Below are 23940 nucleotides of genomic sequence, written 5' to 3'. Positions count from 1 at the left end.
ACAGAGAGCTTAAAGGGAGAGAGGGCAAGAGCAGGGCTGGTTTGGAATCCTTCCTTTCCCCACAAGGCTGCTTCTGCCAAGAACATTAGACCAGAACCATCCCTCCGTTGCTCAATCATACTCACACTTCTACCAACCCATCGGCTGGCACATCTGCTTGGACAAAGGGCTCACCTTAGTCTGGGCTGTCACACCACCCACAGCTCTGATTTTCTCTCTTCTGTGCTGGGCAGGACTGGAGCTAATCTCTTCCCACACTCACCACAGTGCTAGCAGAGGAAGGTTCTCGGGAACTAGAAACCAACCAGCTCACATTGTGAGTCCTGCACTGGGTCTCCTAGCCTTCCCACCACAGCGAGGACACCCTGATGTGGCTGTTGACGACAGGCTCTAGTCTCAGCACAGCCATTGGGAGACATGACCTTGGCTGAGTCAGACATGAAGTGACAGTAGCTCCTGGGGCAGGAGCAGGGGGGACAGGAGGGTCCTTGGCATTAGCTGGCAATTCTGCTACATCCCCGCTAGGGGGCAGCCTCCCCTCATGGCACCTCAGCCTGATTCCCTAACTTTTCATCCCAGTTCTCATCTCACACTCAAGTTAGACCCCACCAACCTCCCTCCCTGCCCCAGCACAGCCGGGCAGCACATATGCTTAAGGCCAGTGCTGGGGGGCATGGTCTCCTTGTTCATACAGACCTCTGTCTTTCTGAGGTTACGGCTGTTTGGTGTCAAGGTGGAAGGCACAGAGAGGGCACAGATGGCTCTTTCTGGGATTGGCTGTGGTGCCTTTTGGGTCTCTCTTCCCTTGGACGTCTACAGTGACCTAGCTCATGGTCTGTGGGCTTGGAGTGGACAGGTGGGGGCTCCACAGGCTCCTGCAGATGAGGGACTCCATCCCCTAGCTCCAGCCCTCCCACCCCCATGCATCAGAGGTCCACTCTCTTTACTGGGTGCCCCAGGCTCCTCAGCTCTCTGCTGGCCCCACCAAGGCCTGTGTGCACGGGCAGAAGCCTTCTCCACACTTGTGCGCTGGGACCACCGCTGCCAGAGAAGCAAACCACATCCTGCTGTAATGCCTCAAGGTCACGAAATTGAGACCTAAGGACAACCAGTCACACACAAGCAACTCGGTGTTGGGCTATGGCCAATCAGCAATTTTCTCACTTTGCTTCCGTGTCTGCTGCGTAAAATCTCTCCCTGAGCTCCTGCTGGTGGGACACCTCCAACCACCTTTAGTTTGGGGCTAACTGATCTGAACAGGTTTTTGCTTAAATAAACTCTTTAAATGTTTACTATGCCTCGGTTTACCTTTTAACACAACTATGTTAAACTGCTTCCTTCTGATTCCTTCCCTTCGTTTATTTCTATACCATCATCGCTAGGAAATCCTCTTGAAATGCTTTGGACTTGAAAACCGTTGGTGGTGAAATTGATGCTTCTACCTGGAGGCCAGAGAGAACCTTATGACTTTTTCCAAATACTCTGCTTCTTAACCTCTAACCCTGGCCCAGCCTTCGAGGCATTGGTTATCCCTACTGGGCACGAACATTCCTTTAGTTCTCTTCCTTATTGTTTAGAAAGACCCAACTGCCCCACCATCAACGTTTTCCATCTGCACAGAAATTCTTGAAGTCGTTTTTTTTTTCTTACTGCTGGGATTGTTTCTTCCACAGCTAATGAGCAATACGCTTCCTAGAAACAGTATTCAAAGGACTGAACATTTCATTTTAGTTCTTGGCTCTGGGTTTGTGGCCGTTACATTAAGACTTCCCCTTCACTTCTGTCCAGAAAGACAATACACCCACTATGTATTTTTAATCCTTTTAATTTCCCCTTTGTCTTTTCATTGATGACTCTACCACCTGGCTGTTTTAATTCACCCCCTGAATTCCCCAAGTCCAAGATAATCACCAAGGCTGGGCAGCATGCCAGCCTCTCAGCCTTGGCCATGAAATGGAAGAAGGAAGGGAAAAGGTGCTGGTGACACCTTCTGCCAACCCAAACTTGAAGTGTGTTTCAGTCCGAGCTGGTCCTCAGCATCAATACGAGACCTAGGTCAGCAAATACGGTCCCACTGCAGGAGCTGCTCCCCTTCACAAGAAGCGTGGGGCTCTCTTGGTTGGAGGGTTCTGACAGAGCCCAGCCCCACTGCCACCCCAGCCGTGGGTACCTGCCTCTGCCCGTCTCAGGTTCCATATGCCAGATTTCCCCCAATGCCAGACCCTTGCTCGCTCCTTTTAAGGTTCTGCCCACAGTACATGTGGCCACACTCACAACCTGAGGACTAGGGGAGATGGTGCCCCAGATCCCAAGGTCCTCTCTGCTGAGCTCTACCACGTGCTGGGAAAATCGATGGGAAGACCTTTGACCAGCTGAGGACCACCTCCGGTCCCCAAAGGGTGTGTGTGCAAAGGAGACTCAAACAAGTACTCGCTGTGACAAACCCTGGTGAGATGGCCCATGTGTGAGCTGGGGGCCCCCTTTCGCCCCTCCAGCCTTAGGCGCACACCTGGGTTGGCCCTGTTCGTGAAGACAGGGCTTCGCAACCCTGACTGCACAAGAGAATCATCAGGGGACTTGGAGAATGTCCAACTAAATTAGAATCTCTGGACTAGGGCCAGAGCATTGATATTCTATATTTTACTTTTTAATCAAGGCATAGAACATGAATAATGTGGGCAGTGTGCTAATCTTCAGTGTATATCTTAAAGAAATATATATATATTTATATTTACACATATAAATATATATACTTATTTTCACAGATAGAGATATATATATACACACACAGCATAGATCAAGATAAACATTCCCAGCATTCTAGAAAGTTCCTTTCAGCCTCTTCCCAGTAACCAACCATATTTTCCCATTGTCTTGTTTCCATTTTTTTGCCATCATGAATAGAGCTAGTATTGTTCTCTGTACATGTCCTTTGGTGGCATTTGCTTTCATTTCTCTTTGTTAAATTCTCACCCCCTCATTTTTTTTTATAGATGCCTGTCTAGACCAGCTGGTTTTGAGCAGGGGCACTTTTTGAAAGCTCCCCCTGGTGTTTCTAACATGTGGTCAGCATTCAGACCCACTACCTTAGGACCACATGGATTGCAAACCAGAGGCTCATAGTTTCTCAAGGGACAGAGGCGTGCCTGTGGGGCAAAGCACAGCACTTGTAAGAATCTTCATGTCCCTTCTCTTTTGGGTCCCACACTTCTTATACTTGACTTCCTAAGGAGGGGGAGCAGGGGTGGGGGACTATTCTATGGGGGAGCAGGGATGGGGGCTGTTCTATGGGGGAGCAGGGATGGGGACTGTTCTATGGGGGAGCAGGGGTGGGGGACTATTCTATGGGGGAGCAGGAATGGGGGCTGTTCTATGGGGGAGCAGGGGTGGGGGACTATTCTATGGCAGGGCAGGGGTGGGGCTGTTCTATGGGGGAGCAGGGATGGGGCTGTTCTATAGGGGAGCAGAGATGGGGGCTGTTCTATAACCCACGCCTATTGTATCACACCAGCTTTGTGGGTGGGAAGCCCCTGCCCCCTGCGTCTGGGGCTCTCTAAAAAAGAAAGTTGACCAGAAGGATCACTGATCCTCCCACTGACAGGCAGGCCCAACTGCTGTGCTGGGGTAGAGTTATGTGGGGAGAGGACACTTTGGACTGCCTCAGGGGCCCACCTGTGTGCCCTTCTCCGTACATGGAACCAGAAACACTGGTCACTTCTGGCTGCAGGGTTCTGTAATTTCAGGATCTTCTTGAGATGAACTAGAAGCCGTCCGCAGACCAGCACGAACTCCGTGATCACAGTGAGGAACACGTCCACACAAGGGCCAGCGGCAGTTTGGGCAAAATGCGCCCTGGAACACTCTCTGCGGTATTTCTCTAGGGAGGAGGAGGGTGGGCCAAGAGTTATTTTCAGAGTGTTTTAAAGACACTTAAAAAATTTCAGAGTGATTAACTTTGGAGCAATTGGGGTTACCAGGGGTCCCCCAGCCAAGCACCTTTCTCCGTGGTCCGAAGACCAGCAGCATTAGCTTCACTGGGCACAGGTCAGAAATGAGAATCATCTGGCCTCACCCAGACCTGCTGACCCAGGCACTCTGGGGGTGAGTCCCCGCGGTGCGTCTTACCAAGTCCTCCAGGGGATTCTGATGCGTTCTCATAGGTCATGACACAGCCTGTCCCCCGGCTTCATGTGTGACTGGTATGCATGCAGCACATTTGGTAGATTTCCCCTTCTAGACTGAGGCAAAAAAGATGCCGTCAGGGTTCCAAGCACTTGCGTAGAGACGTTGGAGAATCGCTTACGGGTTTTGGAGAGACCGGGCCACTATGACAAGTTTGCTTACTGACTTTTGGTCCCATTTTCCTACTCTGGTCCAAAGAAGGGCAGTCCTGGTAGCCTCTGCTGAAGAGGAGAAGGAGGGGACAGGGAAGAAAAGTGGCCCCTGGAAGCCCTGTAGGAAGGGAACAGAGCCCCCTCCCCTTTGTTCCCACGGGCCCCTTGCCCATGGCCGAGGAGCCCAGAGCGCGCTTGCTTGTCGGGTCCAGGCTGCTGTAGTGGGTTGGCGAGGGACGGTCACTGACGGAGAGAGAACACACCTTTTCCAGGTACGGAGCGGCTTCTGCCTACCAGGCCCTGCACTGCGACAAACGAGACCGAGACATACAAATGTCACATGCTTTGTTCTTCAGGAGGGTGAATAAAGCTCAAACATGTGGAACAGGCACGACCCATGGGCTATAATCATAAATCTGAATGATAAACCATGAGCGGGGGTGAGCCAGAAACAGGGGGGGAAGACGAAGTAGGAAATTCACTTTTTAGGCAACACTCAGCACAATGAACCTGAAGAATCTTGGCCACCCCAGTTCTTAACACCATGCCCCACTCCAGATTTATCCTATGGTAACAATGACCAGAAGCCCGAAGAATTAGAATGCCAACACCAAACCTTACCTAACAGCTCTGGTTCTGTTCCCTCGCATTTTAATATGTTATTTGGTTTGATTAAAAACAAAATCCATGGTCATGGATGAAATTCATGGCTGGGCCTGTCACGTTTCTCATCACTCACAGAAATGGGAAGCGCTCTGGTCACTAAGTCACAAAACACCGTTTCAGTTCAGAACTTAATGCAGTCTGTCCAGTGCAATTTTAAGAAGAAAAAGATTTCTGCTTTCATTCCAAGGGAAAACTTCTTCCTCCGCAGCTCTGTCCACAACGGGAAGGGGGGGAGCTTGGTTGGTGCTCACCTACCTGGAGCTTCTTGTTCTGGTCCTAAATTCCTTGGAGAGGTTACTGTCCTCTGCAGGGCTGGGAGGGGGTAGTGGCTGGGAGGAAGGGAGGGAGGGAGGGAGGTGAGGTAAGACCTTCCTTGGCTAATACCACCATGAGATGGGCAGGGAAGGAATTAGAGCCAACACTTCCTCTTTCTTGGTTGTGGAGACCCACTCTCTCATCACGGGATCTTCCTCTAACAGGGGAGGGAGGAGGAACCCCTGCTCCAACGGGCTGCTTGGGACTCGCCCGCGGCTCTCTGCGTGCAGGGGTGAGCCTCCAGCTTCTCTCCGCTGTCGTTCCCGCCCCTCTCTGGGCAGCCCCCTGTACAGTAGGGTCTAAGGAAACCTCACACCTCTTGAACGAGCCGCGCATCTCTGCCCCACCGGACACCGGCCCCGTGCTTCGTGCCCACAGTTTCCAGCGAGGAGGTCTAATGCTCACGGCCAGCTCTCTTGGCTACGCTGTTACGAAGCCGACAGCTACAACCTGGAGCCTCTCCTAGGGCTCTGGTGTGTTCCCAGCTGATTCCCCATTTCCCGAGCTCCAGAGAACGTATAACAAGTGGCTGAGGACCCCTGAAATCCCTTTCTCCCCCCTTGAGGAGAGCCAGCCGCCCCGGCGCCCTCTGTGGGGGTGGGCCTCTGAACTCACTCGACTTTCTCTCCAACGACCCTCTGCTGATCCCCAACTCCTGACATGGGCAAGGTTGAAAGTGATGGATGGAATTACATCGGATTTTCAAAGGACTCCTCAACCCCACTCCTACATATGCGCCCCAAAGAACTGAAAGCGGGGCCTCATGTAAGTACATGTCTCCGCCTGTTCCTCACGGGAGCCGAATGTGGGAGCAGCTCAACTGGCTATCAGTGGGCGGATGGATAGACAGACTGTGGTCTGTCCACACCATGGCAGTACTGCTCAGCCTTAGAACGGCAAGAAGTTCTGACACATGCTATCACCAGGACGAACCTCGGAACCATTATGCTAAGTGACAGAAGCCAGATACAAAAGGTCACATATCATATGATTTCATCTACACGAAATGTCCAGAATAGGCAAATCCATAGAGAGAGCACATTAGACGAGTAGTTGCCGGGGGCTGGGAGGTACTGACGAGTGACTGTTTAATGATGCTGAGGTTTCTGTTGGGGATGACGAAAGTGTTTTGGAACTAGACAGAGATGGTGGTAGACGACATTGGGAATGGTCCTAACTTGTTCACCTTAAAAATGATCAATTTTATGTTATGTGAATTTCACCTCAATAAATTGTAATTTCTTTAAGGTCATGTATGCTTACCCAGCAAACCCTCTGGTTCCCTCTCGCCATCTCTGACTGCATCCCTCTGTCTCATCCACACGGCTCTGTCCTGGTGCTCCTCTCTTATCACACCTGCTTTCCTTCTGGGAGAGCTGCTCTGTGGTGTCCCCTCCCTCTTCCCTGCAGGTGACTGATTCCCTGTGGGAGATGCTTTGTGCTCCGTGCTTTTACGTCTCACACACAGGTTGGGCAGAGCACCTGAACTCTCTTTGGTCATATTTATGGAGCCCAGAGGGTTACAACCGAGAGCCCTCATTATTCCCCCAGTCATGAGCCTTTCCCTTTCCAGGTCACCAGACTGCTTGCCGAGGACCAACCGCGCTGAGCAAGCAGACGGTTTAGGTGACATTAAGAATAGACTCTGAAGGTGCATCGAAAAGGTAATGCGTGTGAATTACACACTCATTACTTCAAATGCCCTGCTGCTGAAAGGACTCGCAGGATTCGAACATTTTACGCTCAGACAGACTTGTCCCAGGGAAAGGTTGCAACGCAAGAGAGAGACACACATCGGAAGGGGTCAGGCACTCTAGGGGACAGTCTTCTTGGTCTTCCCCTTGCTGAGTCACCCAGGTCCCACCTCACTACCAGTGTACCTGCAAGGAGCCCGAGCACTAGGAACCCCCAGGAACCCCCAGTCTACTTGTGCTGGGCGTCTCTTAGAGTGAGCTGGTCCTCTAGGCACAGGCAGCTACGTGGCCAGCCTTCAGTGGTCAAAACCCCACAGGCTCCGCAGTGGTATCTCTGTGGCACTAGCAGGCAAGCGTTATTCTTCGTGTTAAAAGACAAGGGAGATGCTGATTTGTCAGAGGACTTTCTAGTTCTCTGTTCCTCTCATCTGTCCTTGTAAATATTCGTCTTCCCATAGCGTGTGCTGTTATAACTCTGGAAAAGGATAAGCTAGATGTGGACTATGGGCTGGGAGAGGATTCACAACCCTAATCACATTTTTAACAGCTTTTTCCTTTAGGCTGCATTTGGGTTGTTCCCTTGCCAGCTTCTGTGGTGTAATGGAAATTCTAGAAATAGTTTCCTAATCTCTAGAAGCCAGTCTACTGTCTCAATGCAGGGAAGCCACGGCCACTGAGGATCCAGGGAACGGGCACACCTATGTTTTCAGTAAATGGCTTGGCTGCATCTTACCGTTTCCTAAAGCTGGACCATGCCCATGACCACAGGTCCTGGGGGTGGTGGAGGAACAGGATGAAAAAGATGCCAGCTTAAATAAATCTGCCCTCAGACCCTGAATGCTCCCCTTAGACTGTAATGTGAGAGAGAAATAAACTCTGTTCTTTCAGACACTGAAATAATTCTTGGGTCTCTTTGTTGGCAGTCTAGCTTTACCCTGCCCTGTCCAGAAGCAGACATCTAGAATTGGAGTGACCCTGTATATTGTGCGTGCGTGTGTGTGTGTGTACAGGTGAACAGGAGGAGCCAAGGAAAACATGCCGTAGGCGAGAGAGCTGGAGACCATTTCTATGGCCCAGCAGGACATCTGCACGACTCAGTAGGCACTTGTGATCATTAGGAGAGCACACCACATGCCTAGTTGGAAAGAACCAGAATTTCAGCATGTGTTGACTCTTAGTGACAATGGCGGCTTTTAGCCGACGGTCAGTGCCCCACCCGTAGCCCCGACTTCGAGGTACACACCCAATTTCCAGCCCCCCTCTTGGCACTGGTCTGTGCTAAAGGCAGGCTCTACTGGTCTGGGAGAAAGCGGAGCTGGCCCAGGACCAAGACGGGAGGTTTGTTTGCTGTTGAATCAGGTCGATGAGAAGGGAAGTTGGGGAGGTAGGAACACAGGCTCTGGGCCAGAGTGCCTGGATTTGAACCTCCTTCCACCCCTGGTCTTGTCACAGGTACCAAGTTATTCAAACTCCCTGAGTGTGTTTCCTCATTTGTAAGATGGAGACGATACGACTAGCTTGTACCTCAAAGGGGTATTGTAAGAATGCCGGTTTGTTTCCCAGAGTCCATAGTCTCTCATGCTTCATTCCCCCTTCTGATTACCCCTCCTTTCTTTATCTCTTTCTTCTCCTACCGATCTTTCCGCTTCTTATGTTCCATAGATGAGTGAAACCATATGATAATTGTCTTTCTCTGCTTGACTTATTTCACTTAGTAGGGGAAGGGGGTGGGGGAATGGGATAGGCTGGTGATGGGTATTAAGGAGGGCACGTATTGCATGGTGCACTGTGTGTTATATGCAACTAAGGAATCATGGAACTTTACATCAAAAACTAGGGATGTACTGTATGGTGACTAACATAATAAAAAAAAATTATTATTAAAAGAAAAAAAAAAAGAATGCCGGGAAATAACCCACATACAGCGCTCAGCACTAGCCTGGTGAAGACGGGGCCGCGGATAGATGTCTGCTGCCATCTGCTGGCAACGGTCAGTTTCCACTGAAATAGTAAGTGCAAGTAAAGGGCCACAATTGACCTGCACATAGGATTGCACACGTGGTGGTTTCCAACCATTTTGGTGGTTTGGGTGCCACTATATGTAAGATCTCAAAGGATTCTGTCTTGTGTTAAGAGTGGGAAATGTCCTGACTCCCCAGGGAAGGCTCTTGGCTGGGGAAGCGGCTTTCACCCTAGAGACCATTGCCACCTAGTGGCCGCCCTTCATGCTTGCAGGCAAAGGTGAACCCAAAGAAGTGGGAAACTCCACTCTTCCCGTTATCAATGAGGTGATCGTGGAGCCCTCCTGTTCATCCAGGGACGTTCTTTCCTCAGTGTCTCCTGGCAAGTTCCTAGCACCGTTTGACCTTCCACTGATGAGTTCTGGAATATTTCTGGCTCTACTAAACATCTTTTCACTTGGATCTCTCTCTCTCTTGCCCAGAACACAATTATATGGGTCCTACACTAAGGGGAAAAATTGAAAGCATGCCAAGAGAGTGCAGGACCTTCAAGAACGGCCCTATTGAACAGGCAGGCATGGACACAGTGCCTGACTTTGGAGCAGCTGTGTCCCCATATTCCCGATGCTTAGAATTCCCCCAATCCCAGTGAAAACGATCCCAACAACCCTCATTTTCATTTGTTCTTATATGCGCTGTGTTTGACACTAAGCACTTGCGGACTGAAGGCAGGGCTTTCCAGGAGTAAGCTCTGAGCACCTCTGTACCAACTATTTCTATTCATTCCCCACAGCAACTCCAGAAGTCAGAAATCCAATCTAGAATAAGCAAATGGTCAAAGGTTCCGCTGAAAAAGTGGTGGGCCCCAAGTCGGAGGTCCCTGACTGATCCCAGAGGCTTGTCGGAGAGACACTGACGCTAACAATGGAAATACTGTATATCCAGGGACATCATCCTCAACACAGGCTCTTCGATGTCACATACGTGGTCTTCCCAGCCTCCCCTCCTCCCCCTTCCCCTGCCGCAGCCCCTGGCAACAGGAGTGGGCAACTAGACCTAGGCTGGGCGGTTTTGCTCTCTGGGACTAATCACGACCATCCGAAGAAGTGGCCACAATCCCGAGCCCCTGATTGCTACCTGCCGTGACTGGTTCCGAGGAACCATTCAGGTGAATGACGGCTCTCTTAATGGGGCTTTAGCTCCAGACCTCTAGGTTACCCTGTGTGTTTTCTGATCTCCACCAACGATTCAATATTCAGGGATCTTGTGAACCACTTGTTAAACCGTTGGCATTTTGCCATCAGCCGTTGTAGGAAGAATTACACCACAGAAATCAGCGAACGCTCATAAAGACAAACAGAATGACCATGGCTTCATCTCCCAGAAATAACCCCGTGACATATTTGGGTTTTCCATCCGGGCTCTTTCTCATTGCGCAGCTATTAGAGGCTAGAACAGGCCTCCCTCGTAGTTTTGCATTCCTCAGTTTACCCAAAAGTTTGAAGAGCGGGGCCCGCTGTCAGTCGGAGGGTTGGAGGGAGGAGAGCTGAGACCTCAGAGGAGTCACAACGCCCCTTTGCAAAGCCCCTCCCTCAGCCACCAACACTGCCCTCTGTCTCCTGGGACCCGTGAGAGGGTCAGTTCAGCCCTTCAAGGCCTTTTCCTCATTTCGTTTTGAGGTTGCCCCCAAGAACTTTCTGAATAGTCAGGCCATGAGGCAAACACATTTCTCCACTAGACTAGCGATTCTCAACCTTGGCTGCCCGTTAGAAACACCTGGGGAGCTGCTAAGCCCTGCCCACGTTCATAGCCGTGTCTGAGCCCAGTGAAGACGAAACACATCAGAATATCTGGGGGTGAGACCCAAGCGCCAGGATCTTGGAGACAAACACCTGGTGCTCCGACGTGCGGTGCGGCCAGGTTAGGAGCCGGGGCATGGGCAGCGATGCTCCAGGCTTGCTGCCCAGGGGTCTCCTGGATGCCTTGAATCTGTAGGCAGGCCTGGGCGCCAGCCCAGACCAACCGAATCCAAACTTGAAAGCTCTCCAGGTGAGTCAGATGGAGTCAGAATGGAGAAGCGCTGCTCTAGACCAAATAAGGGTTACCTCTTATTTCGTATCCCAAATCACGCAACCATGTAAGTCAAGAAAACTTACGGGTCCTGATGTTGCTGTCACCCCGCACAATACAAACTTCGTCCAAAGGTCAAAGGAATCCCTTGATCTGACCCTGAAATCAGAGTCTGAACATATATAAGATATTATGCTCTCTTTACATTTCTTCCGCCCCTTCGAGGGGGACCCTCTCTGGAGTCTGAATGGAATTGAAGCTCTGCTTTGCCGAGACCCACAAAGCGTTGAGTTGGTGTGCTGGGCAAACACACAGAAGCCCCCAACAAATATTCAAAACACCCCAGGACCTCACGTGACTGTATCTGCAGCTTATCAATCACGCATCCATTCCCCAGTTTTCAAACGTTAAGTGGAATGCCCAGACCCTATTCACTACTTACTCCAGATCAGTGGTTCTCGAACTGAGGTTTCTGGACCAGCAGCAGCAGCAGCATCTCTGGGGGCCGAGTCAGAAAATTCTTAGGCCGCACACCCTAGACCTACTGAATCAGAAGCCCGGGGTACGAAGCCCAACGCTGTGTTTAATGAGGCCCAGGTGACAGAGACGCTTGCTTAAGCACGGGAAGCCGCGCTCCCCAGAGGCCCGTGGATGCTACGAGCCCAAGACCACGGCAGACACAGAATTTAGTCTAAATGGGTGGCCGGAGAACAACCAAACAGGGGAGAGATTTGTAATTTTATTTGCCGGGGTACCCGCACATCCATTCCAAGTGTCCAGAGCCCACCACCTGTGAACTGAGAACAAAGCATCCAGATAATTCTCCCGTCAAGGTTAACAGACACTGAGAATACTATAACATGGCAGAAATTTTAAAAATCTTTATTATGCAAACATTCTTCTTTCTCTGAAAGAAAACATCTGAATGCTTGGGCAACATTGTGAAACTGCTAGTGCGCCATCTCCGGGGATTTTCGGAGGCCCTGTTCTTTGCCTTTGTGTCATCTTCTACCTTTATGACTTTTTTTTTATAGTAAGATTTTATTTTTTATAATAATATTTTTTATTATGCTAATCACCATACAGTACATCCCTGGTTTCTGATGTAATGTTCGATGATTCATTAGTTGCATATAACACCCAGTGCACCATGCAATACGTGCCCTCCTTACTACCCATCACCGGTCTATCCCATTCCCCCGCCCCCTCCCCTCTGAAGCCCGCAGTTTGTTTCCCAGAGTCCATAGTCTCTCATGCTCCATTCCCCTTCTGATCACCCCCCTTTCTTCTTCCCTTTCTTAGGTCTCCCTTTGAGTCCCCAGCTGGTCTCTGTGTTCCCAGCAGCCCAATTCTGAACTTTGCCTGAGTTCTGTGTAGGGAGGGACAGTCACCACACTCTTTTGTGGCAATGCTCCGAAGTAACTTCATGGCCTCATGTGCCCCCCAATGATTGTCTCTTTGACACCGATAACTACAGGGGAGATGATCCTGGGGAAAGGATGGGAGGTCTCCGTCAGAGGAAAAAAACCTGCGTATGTGCTGTCTACACGTTTTAATGCCTCCCACTGGTTTTGGTAAGAGCCTCCTCAGTGAGAATCCCTGAAGATACCTTCTACCCTGACTACCCTAGGCTCTGTGTCCCATTCTGAGTGCTCCTATGTACCCTGACACCCCTGTATTTGCTCAGCACCCCCAGATGTTAGTAGTGACAGATGCAGAGAGGACCAGGACACTGAATCCACAGCTGATCACAACTCCACTGTCCCAGAAGATTGTTAGAAGTCACATACTCAGGGAGAGATGGAGGAAGAGACCCCAAGGAGAGTTGCGGGGTGGTGCGGGGGGGGGGGGGGAGGGGGAGGAAGGGGAGGAGCGGGAGACAGAAGGTCTGGGGCACATGTAATTGTGAGGGGCCGGGGAGGGAACAGAGCGGCTGGCCACTCCAGGAGCAGCTGGCGGTTAGGGAGAAGATGGGAGGGCAGGAGGCAATTTGCAGAGGAAGTTTCCTAATGAACCTACCATCTTCATATGCTCTTTAAAGTCTGAAAGTCTCCATTCTTCAGAGCGGAGCCAAATACAGGTGCTGGGAATGCAATAATAAAAATTAGAACCCAAGAGGCGCCTGGGTGGCACAGCGGTTAAGCGTCTGCCTTCGGCTCAGGGCGTGATCCCAGCGTTATGGGATCAAGCCCCACGTCAGGCTCCTCCGCTATGAGCCTGCTTCTTCCTCTCCCACTCCCCCTGCTTGTGTTCCCTCTCTCGCTGGCTGTCTCTATCTCTGTCAAATAAATAAATAAAATCTTAAAAAAAAAAATTAGAACCCAAGTGGGGCGTCTGGGTGGCTCAGTCGTTAAGTGTCTGCCTTTGGCTCAGGGTGTGATCCTGGCGTTCTGGGATTGAGCCCCACATCAGGCTCCTCCGCTGGGAGCCTGCCTCTTCCTCTCCCACTCCCCCTGCTTGTGTTCCCTCTCTCGCTGGCTGTCTCTCTCTGTCAAATAAATAAATAAAATCTTTGAAAAAAAAAATTAGAACCCAAGAGACACACATGAAGTTTGAGTTTTACCATTTGTCCTGCTGTTTGCCCAGCCATGCCCTTGACTTTGGGGGTCTACCAACCTCATCCAGAGGCACCCGTACCATTTCTAGGGTCCCATCAGAGGTTTCTAGGCTCCAGCCAGGGCAGCTGGAGACAGCATCACAAAAAGGGGCATTGGGACAGTGTGTTACCGTGGTGCCCCACCAGCTAGGAACAGAAGTACAGAAGTCAAGGTCAAGGGCGCGGGCCTGTCACTGTGTGGCAGAACCGGCTTCCGACCTCTCCCCACCCCCAGTCAAACAAGCAGCCATCGTTTATAAAAACACAGCACACACTGGGTTTTAATGAGAAAATAATTGTATACTTGCATTGAATGCCTCACAATCACTATAAAACCGAAGCAGGATAATAACATTTAAGTGGTTAACATACACAGGAGAGCCAGATACAGAGTATAATTTTCAAACACAGTATTGCTGCTTTCCCCCCTCCCTCCTCCTCCTCCTCCTCAAAAAAAAGAAAAAAAAGTCGTTTGGGTAAAGGGCGACACGAAATCAAAATTGGCAGGCTCACTCACTGAATGCTTAAAATTCAGGAAATTGGTTCTGTCACTAAAACTGGATATAGTCACCATCTCTAAACACTTAGGCTATTTTTTTTCAATACATAGTTTAATTACATCCATTTTTTTCATTGGAAAAATGTTTGTCTTCAGAGACAAGAGTCAACACTGTTTTAGTGTTTCTTGTTACACTTTATACGTGTGCGTTGTGTATATATGTGGACACTGGTCTATATACTGCTTCTATGTCGTTGTCTAGGGTGGGCAGCATGCAGAGGCGTAAAGAGGCAAGGAAATTGCATTGTGTCATCCAAGTAGAACACAGCCCAGCCTCCTACCACTGACAGACCCTGTTTCCATAATTTCTGGATGAGAAAGCCAAGGCATGTCAGTAGTTAATCAGCTCCCGAGGAAAGTGAACATCTATAAACACTGTGGAAAGGAACACTTTCAGGAAAGCTTTTAACATCTACAGAATCTAAACATTTGTTACAGTTGAGATTAACAAGCTTGCGTGCTATTTGGGGGCAGGGACGAGCATCAGAGGCCCTTTTTTTTTTTTTTTTTTTGACAAGCCTCTTCCTCTTGATGGATTAAGCAGGAATGACTCTCCTCCAGGGGTCTGTTGCATCTTCAGAAGGTAAAAGGGGTTCATTTGGGATCCCAGAGCCTAGCACAGTGCTATGTACAAAGCCCAATGTTTTCTGAATGAGTAAAAAACTCAAGAGCACAGAGAAAATCTGGCTCTTCCAAGGGAACTGTAATTTACATTTTAATAGGATCGGAAGTGAGTGGAGCACAGAAATAGCAGTCATCAGACGGCAGCAGAGGGAACAAGCAAATGTTGGAGATGTAGGGGCCAGAGTTAAGCAGCTTTGTGACCGTGGGAGGGTCACGGAAACTGCATTTGTTGCCTTATCTACACACGGGGCATGGACCAAGGGACTTGGCTTTGGAACTCTGCGCGATGCAATTCATGCTTCTGGTTCAATCAACTGTAGTCAACGGCCAGTTGGTCTGCCTCTAAAGCGACTCCAAGAATTGTGTGACCTCCTAAGCTTTCCAATCAGCTGCAAATTCTCCTTTTTCAAATGTAGGTGTAGGGTGGGTGGGTCCATGGCTTCCTTCAAAACAGAACAAAAACCTGCAGGTGGGTCCTGAGGGCTGTTTCCTCTTCTGAAAGATGGTGTTTGTCTCTATCGTGTCTGTATCACTACCAGACGCAGCCAGTCCAGAAAACATGAGCATGTTCCGTTTTTGGTGGCACTCATAAAGCCATGCGCTCACCAGCCAACTACCACTGTGCCCCGGGGGCCACATGAAGCTCTCGTCCCAGCTGTGGGTCACGTGCCTGCTGTGGGTCACGTGCCTGCTGTGGGAAGGCTGGAAATCCTCAGGCAAAGCAGCCTTCCTGGGTCCTCCCATTTCACCCGCCAGGACTTCCCGCCTAACACAGACCTCATTTTCCTGGGCATGTCTGTCTCCATGCCAGCCTCCCCCACTTGAAAATGAATTCCTTGCAGCTGACATCTCACTTGTTTTGGGTCCCCAGTGGCCGGTACATTTTGCTGATTATCCCTTCAGAATATTCAGGAGAATAAACCATGTAAAGATGGTGCTCACGACCCATCTCCAGAGTTTGGCTTCAAATGGCAGGTTCCCTTGGCAGTGTTAAAGGATCCTTGTGAGTTATCTTACAGTTGGATTTTCACTTTATGCCCACTGCTTGTCTGTGAATAAACCTTCCCCCCTAAAGTCAACACTAGTCTATTAAAAGAAGCAAAGCGAATGTGCCTAACATCTACATACAAAGTGTTGTGATATTGCTACTTGTGAGAGTAACCTATTAGCGCTTATGACGTAACAATATAAAAAACAAAAAGGAATTTTAGTGAGGTCTGGCTTAATTATTGCTTTTTAAAAAAAAACATAGTTTTAAAACAAATAGAAAAAAAAAAAACCGCTGGTCAGGTTTTTTCTCATGGTCAGAATTAAAAATGTTTCTCATCCAGAAATTCAGGGCACCCAATTATTGAATACCCTTATCATATTGCTTTAAATGACAGAGAGTAAAGCTGGCATCCTCTATCGTGTACTAAGCTATGAATACAAAGCATGAGAATAAATATGGTACTTTTCTAAACGTCAAATTACAAAACTGCTCAAAACTTTTCAGTTGTGACTCATGCAAATACCAGGTTAGGTCAATTTAATATTACAAATACTGAATCAGGTCGGTGCCTCTATATATCCCTTTTCATAAAAAAGAAATTCTCACTCGCTCCAGACGCTGGCAAACAGCTTGGAGGAAATAACTGTACACCCTTGTCCCATGATCATTCTGGAATTTTAATCCTTGTACACACACTTTACCCAAACACACAAAGGCACGTGCGCCAGTGCGTGTGCACACACACACACACACACACGTGCACACACACACACGCACACACACACAATCTTTAGGATTTGTAGCTGATTCCAAGCCTGCACTTAAATTTCTATTCTATATTTTTCTCTTTATCATCCTGAAAAATGCTGGTTGTTCAGCAAAAATAGTATCTCTTACTTCCTCATTTTCCTACTTTCTCCCTCCCTGTTTCTCTGTCTACCTCCATGACCTTTTCTTTAATGTTTCCTTTCTGATTGATCCAAAATAATCTATCATCCTTCCTGCCTAGGTCCACTTTATAATACAAAATATAGTTATAAACACCTATTTCCTGTCCTCCACCTCTCTAAGGCAGAGTTTGCCCTTTTTCAATTATTGCCACTCTAAAAATATCCCTACCATCGTGAGTCAAGCTGTTGAATGTGTACAGATTTTATACATGGATATACTCCCCCATCCCATCATAAAAATAGTTGTTGCCCACTAAATATAGTTTTCATATGAAGAAACATAATTGCGAAAATGTGTTCTCATAAACAGCAAATTAGTCAATACGATAAGCAGACGAGATCCTAAAGCTAAAATAATCCATTTGGTTTGGCTTCCTCCCTCTTTCTCAACCCCTTCACGTAGAATAGATTGTGTTTGCAACATGAAGAAACATTGTCTTAAAAATGTGGATTTTATGTATTGCCATCATTGATCATTGATTGCTCCCAATTAAAAACAATTAAATGTAAGAGAAATGGAATCCTAATTGCCTCTTCCGGGCAAATACAGAGAAACTTGCATTTCATTTTACGGCTGCTGGAGCACACGGAGTTCTCCCAGCACCTCTGATGCCGTGAGTGAGGGTGGGAGGCCGGTGCACGGAGTGTCCTGCGCCCGGTAGATCGCACCAGCATGGGCTCTGCTGCTCTAAACGGCCCTGTTACCAATGTTAGTCCTCATCACCCAGCGAGGCTGGTCTCAGTCCTGCCTGTAGCAGCCATGTTGATTTGCTTGTTACTGCTTTGTCCTTTTGGATCCAAGGGTTGGTCCAAATCCAGGTGATTCTTGGAGCCTCAAAAAAAATCCTTTCTCTTTTGACTCCTGGGTGCTTACAGAGTTTGATGGGTGGGCTTCTTTTCACTTTATTTTTCACCGTTGGTCATTGCAGCTTCTGGTCTACATAAGGATTGCGGAGTTCGTTCGCACTTTAATAAATATTCCATTAAAATGCTTCGATGGGTGGATTTCTTGGTTTCTTGGTAACCCAAGCACCAAAGAAGCTTCCTGGGTGGAAGGAAGCTTGTTATTCATTGTCCTCTTCCTCCTGGTTGGCATAGATCCCTGCCTCCCAGCGCAAGGCCAGGGCGCTTTTTCTTCGATTAACCCGTGTGGCCTCAAGGACCTGAAGAGAGAAGGAAAAAAAAAAAGAATCAGAGTTCATGGACGTTCACTATGTACACAAACCAGCTTCTCCATTTCTTCTGTCCTTTCCCTCTCAGCAGCATCCAAGAAAGGGAAGGTAACAGTGTCTGGTATGGCCGGGAGGTAGAAGGGACATGGTAAATAAAGTAGGGTGGGAGGCTCTGGATATGCATTCATTTCATATTCATTTCAAATTTCATTTGCTATTTGACCCATAGTTTTCAATGTAGAAAGATTTAATTTCCCTGAAATGTTTTGCACGTTTTTTTTTTCTTCCAAAGTTTTATTTAAATTATAGTGAGTTAACTAGTGTCATATTGGTTTCAGGAGCAGAATTTAGTGATTTATCACGTACATATAACATCCAGTGCTCATCACAAGTTTGCACATGTTTTTGAATTAGACTTGACTCTGCATTAAGTGTTTTGATAACATAGTAGGTCTCCACATGTTATCTGATCAGTGCTGTCTGATGGAAATGTTCTGTATCTGTGTCATCAATATGGCAGCCACTAAGCTACATGGCTATGGAGCACTTGGAATAAGGCTGGTGTGGCTGAGAAGCTAAATATTTAATTTTAATTAATTTTAGTATCCTCACAGACCTTGTGACTACCATATTGGACAGCACAGCTGTTGACTATCTTAGTCTCTTTGTAAACAAGCAAATAATCCCAAACAACTGGACCAGTAGACAGCTATTGACTGTCTTAGTCTCTTTGTAAACAAGAAAATAATCCCAAACAACTGGACCAGTAGACAGCTATTGACTGTCTTAGTCTCTTTGTAAACAAGAAAATAATCCCAAACAACTGGACCAGTGTGGGATTCAATCCATCAAGCTTTGTGGGCATACATAAGCTATGATCATAGTTATATCATAAAGGTCTACTTTGGTATAACTAAACTAAGAGAAACTAAGTGGAAAGAAAAATAGCTTCCCAGCCCAATAAAAAGCAATCTGAGCATGATGATGCAACATCAGGGCCCCAGTGCCAATAAATGAAATGCAAGGTGACAATATCAAGGACAGGTAGGCTCACCACCGTAGGGGTAAGGCCTCCCTCCCTCCAGTTCACTAGAATAGTCTGTGGACTGCAGAGGGAAAACTTCAGCCGGTCTATTCCAGCTTTGGTTTGATCGAGATGAGATCCAGATAGATGACATTCAGGTTGCTGACATAGGAGAAATGGCTCAATTCCATGACACTGCACCACAAGCAAGCCCACGCATGCCAACCAATTAAATTACAGTGGCATTTGCTTAGGACGTGCAAGTTCTGATATTAAAGAAAAGTCTAGCAGAGCCAACACTGACTGATGATCCAAACTGCAGTGAAGGCTTTGCTTATTCTAAGAACAATCATTTTGGCAAGGGACGGAGATGCGAGCAGCTCCAGAGAAGCAAGGAGATGCAGGTTGCAGGCAGTATTGGGAACCAAGGCATAGGCACGTTCCAGGTAGATGCACGGTCTGGGGGTCCATCTCAACCTGCTTCTTTGACCTTTGACAAATGGATGGACTTCCCAGACCATCCGTGTGCTTTCCTCTGGGAAGCCTTCCCCAGTTCCCCCAGCGGGGCTAGCTGGACCTAACATGGAGGATGCACTCAGCCATGTCTCTTAAATGAATGTTCATCATTAAGCACAGAAGCCGTGTCATAGTGTCATGTGTGTAAGCAAACCGTGGTCACTTATTCAATATCTAAGAATAAGGAACCAGTAGGGGCAAAGAATGCTTCTAAGTCTGGTATGGTTAAGTGGAGGATTCGTCTAGAAGGTCAGTGCGTGGTAACATGGTACTGAGAAACGGCACTAGACTGGAACAGGAAGTCCTGACATTCTTTCCAGTTCCGTCTGGAACACGGTGTTGTTCATGGCGTCTCATGTCTCAACTTACTTTCATCTGCCAAGATGGAGGCAGCACCTGCCCCGGGTCGCAGGCTTTCTCCAGAGACAGTGCTGACTCTGAAGTCCAGGCAAGTCTAGATTTAAATCCTAGTGACTGTGTGACCTTAGAAAAGTCCCTTACCCCTGGGCCTCAGTTGTCTTATGTGTGAAATGGGAGTCATAAAACTCCCAGTCAGCTGGCCTGAGGAATAGATGAGGCAATGTACGTACAGCATAGCTCCCAGTGCTCTGCAAGTTTTCAGACAATAATGATTTCCATCATTATTTGAAGGGGATTTGTAAACGATGAAATCGTATTCAGACATAAGGCATTTTTACAAGGAGCACTGGCTCTGGGTAGTACAAGGCTTCTGGTCTAGGACTAGCTCAGGGGTGAAGGCATCCTACAATGGCCTTTTGAAGAGTCAAAGGCCAAGCTCTTGGAGAAGGTATCTACATGAGCACCTGTTCCATAATTAATTCAGATTTCAGTACTGTGTGTGTGTGTGTGTGTGTGTGTGTGTGTGTGTCTATAAATCTCGAGCAAATCTAGAGCTTTGATACTTTAGTTCCTGCATATTAACTTTACTTCCTAAAGTCCATTCCTTTCTTTTCTGGGCAAAAAAAAAAAAGCACTTGCCTTCAGGGCTCTAGTAATAGTAACCACATCACACATACTATGAACCACTTACTGTTTTGATCCTCACGACTGTTCTACGGGATACATACTATTATTACTCACATTTCCCATAGGAAGAAACTGAAGCACGGGGAGGTTAAGTCGACCAATGTTACGCAGCTTGGGGGTGGGGGGAGAGCTGAGGTTTGCACCCAGAATTTTGGGTGTGGAGCTGATGCCTCAGGCCACCGTGCTACACTGCAGCCCAGTGCCCATAAGGAGTCTGCTGGAGGAAGCAACAGAAAGAGCGATAATATTCTCTATAGGAATGGAGAGGGGAAAACATAAAAAAAATAAAATTAAAAATAAATAAATAAATAAAAATAATAATAGAAAAATCTGATTTAAGGTCTTATCATTTTCCCAAATTCAGATTTAGGTCTAGTGGGAGGGGAAAAAAATCTATTCTCTTTGAACAACCCTCTAATATTAATTTTCTCACCCTTGTGCTTGGGGAATTCAAGCAAATCACTCATCTTTGCATAGAAATCAACAGACAATTCTATTTGGGGGCTGGGTAACAGAAGGTAGAGGGGTTCAGTAATGTCAGTCACTCCATTTACATTAATATTTTGTCTTCCTAAGTCCTCTTTAATTGAAGATAGACCGGGCCCAGTTTTATCTTCCTTGGACATATTTGACTGAATTTTCATTATTCTTAATTATGTGAATTCAAAGGGAATAAGGCCTAGGGCCTAATTCTTCTACTGCCATTGCCTAGATGAGAACCACAATTAGTCACTGAGGAGGGTACATGGAATGATATATCTTTTATATTTCATTACTCCTTTTATATCTTATGAAAGAATACTCTTATCTTTTGAAAGAAAGTTACTGATAATCAACAGCTCCCATCTCTGGTACTAATTATTTTGCAAGAGAGGGAGATTTTTAAAAACATATTGTGCTGTAAGTTAGCACAACCATTCTGAAGAATAATTTGCAGTATGTAATGAATGCGAGGATGTAACAGCCCTCTAACCAGTACTTCCCCTCCTAGATATAGAGAGAAATTCTTCCAGAGGTTATGCAAAGAGATACATATCATAACACTCACTGAAGCGTTGTTTGTAATTGCAAAAAAGGAAACAAATGAAGAGAAACAACCAACACTTCCCTCAATAGGAGGATAAATAAACAGTGATAAATTCATTCAGTGGGATACGATACAGCAGTTATGATGAATGAGCTGGGGCCATCAGTTACAACATGGACACATTCAAAAACAATGTAGACAGAATAAAGTAAGGAGCAGAGGATGTTACAACATGATATTGTTTCTAGAAAGTTTTAAGGCATGCAACACCAAGATGTTATCCATGTAGACAAACATAGGAAATATAAATATAAAAACATGCACAGAAATGATTAACAGCAAACTTAAGAAAAGTTACCTCTCAGGAAAGAGAGAAATGGGGACTGGGGAGAAGTAACAAGGGGGCTTGAATGGTATTTGCAAAATTAATATTGTTGATATTAATATCTGTTGTCAATATTAATAATTTTAAAATATTAAGCAAACATTATGAAATGATAAGAATGGTCAAAGCTGGATGGGTGGGCTTTATTGTTTTATTATCTCTTATTATTGGAACATTTGAATGCCAACTCCATGATATTGGGGACTTTGTTTTGTCTACTGCTCTATTTCTGGAACCTCAAAGAGTGCCTAGCGTGTATATTAGGTCCTCAATAAATTGTTAACTGAATGAATGAATGATTCTCCTGACAGTTCTGTATATTTGAAATAATTCTTTTAAAAAATAATAAAATGCTAAAGAAAAAATTTAAAAACATTGTGTTTTCCCATGGGAGAATAAAAGGAAAAATATTTAAAAATCAGGGGAAAATGAAAAAACACTGTGCCTTTTCATAGCACAGATAATTGTGAAATCTGTGTATAAGGAAACTGTAGAAGAAAGGAGGAGACTTTGGGAAATTCAATGCTTAAATTAAGGAGCTTCCAAAAAAAACCCAACAACAAAAAACCCAAACAAAAAACAGGTTTAAAGATGGGGGCGGGGAGGGGAATGGGCAGTGGGATGGTTCACTTTTGAACAACTTCTTCTGAAGCTATGGAGTGGAGCTCTCCGGATCTGTGTTATTGGGAAACAAAGGACTGGTCAGAATCAACGGCTCAGTCCTCTTGAGCTGTACTGTTTTCTAACCAGAACCAGAGTATCTTTGCTCTTAGTGCCTGAAGAAACTTGAATGCGAACACTTTCCAGATCCATGAGCAGGGCAAGGTCTTCTCCAGCCCCACCACACAGCACAGCAAAGCACAGCAGCGGGGAGCCCTGTTGCATGTACCCCAACATTTCCAGGAAGTCCCCAGTTCCAAAAAGGCTGGAAGAAAGAAACACAGAGACGAGCTGCTTCCTTGCCTGCCTCCTTGAACACATCAGGAAATGGCAAAGCCACAAGAGCATGCACCTGGGCCAGGCATGCAGGAACACCAAGACAAACAAGTGGAAAAGTACCTCGGAAGTCACCTTGCAAGACAGTAACTTAGAGGTGTACTGGCAGAGAGGGAAAAGAGCAGGGTTAGTACATAGCAGAGACACACTCGCACAACACCCCCTAGCAGGAAACCGGCACCACGCTGGGGGTGGGCGGGAGGGGAAGTAACATTGGGAGACCACACACCCACGCCAGACTCGCTTCATCTGATATTAGTTTATTTAAAAATCTGTATCTTTTGGAGCACATAGATACCCTGCTATTCATTAATAAAAATATCAGATAAGCCATACTTTGTTAATTCAAGATTCGTTGCTTCCATTTTCTGTGCTTTGAATTAACAAGAGTCTTCCCATCCCCTGTATGCAACCAGCTGCCCACCAGCAAGGTCTCTGATGGCCATTTTGGATTTGCTAGAATCTAGCCAGCCAGCCTCTTCTCTTCCTGTAGTTCCTTTGAGCCCCACATCAGTCTTGTAGCCCACTGTCCCACAAAAAGAGGGTCCTAAGCACAGGCAGGACATGATTTGGATGCAAGGTTTGTGGGGGCAGGTTCTGAGAAGCCGAGCTGTGGATGGCACTGCCTAGGGAGGGCACACAGCCATCCTTGTCACTGTTTTGGGGGCCGTGATAAGTTCCTGACAGTAGGGTGACCATGTAGGAACTAAAACGACCCTTTAGTTCCCGTAGGAAACTAAAAGTCTCTGCAAGAAATGCTCAGAACAAAATGGGCAGCTAGGGGAAATGGCACAGAAGAATGGACTTTGGGCCGCCCCCTCCGGAATTATGGTAATGGTAATGACCTTGCGTTTACACAGCTCAGGACATTGGAAGCATTTCCCGGTCTTGCCACTGGCATCCATGGACTGGGTAGGCGGGGTCATAGGTCTGTGGTCATTAACTGCTTCTAACGTGTAGCGCTAAAAACTACAGTTCTGTAATGACCAGGCTGATGACTGGTGTCTGAAGAA

General features: G+C 47.2%; 1 protein-coding gene across 14 annotated transcripts in view; it reads right to left on the bottom strand.

The window, feature by feature from the left end:
* Positions 1–13889: 13889 nt before the first annotated feature.
* Positions 13890–23940, bottom strand: part of PALM2AKAP2 (PALM2 and AKAP2 fusion) — a 564113-nt gene continuing 554062 nt past the window's right edge. For all 14 annotated transcript variants that reach the window (XM_048223130.2, XM_057313652.1, XM_048223131.2 and 11 more), the window contains one exon: positions 13890–17923. In XM_048223130.2, the coding sequence (XP_048079087.1) occupies positions 17825–17923 (99 nt within the window). In that variant the 3' untranslated portion in view covers positions 13890–17824. The remainder of the gene's footprint in view (positions 17924–23940) is intronic.

The sequence above is a fragment of the Ursus arctos genome, unplaced genomic scaffold, assembly GCF_023065955.2.
Source record: "Ursus arctos isolate Adak ecotype North America unplaced genomic scaffold, UrsArc2.0 scaffold_18, whole genome shotgun sequence".
Taxonomy (NCBI): Eukaryota; Metazoa; Chordata; class Mammalia; order Carnivora; family Ursidae; genus Ursus; species Ursus arctos.
Note: the sequence above shows the minus strand (reverse complement) of the source record. Positions and strands in the feature narration are given on the sequence as shown.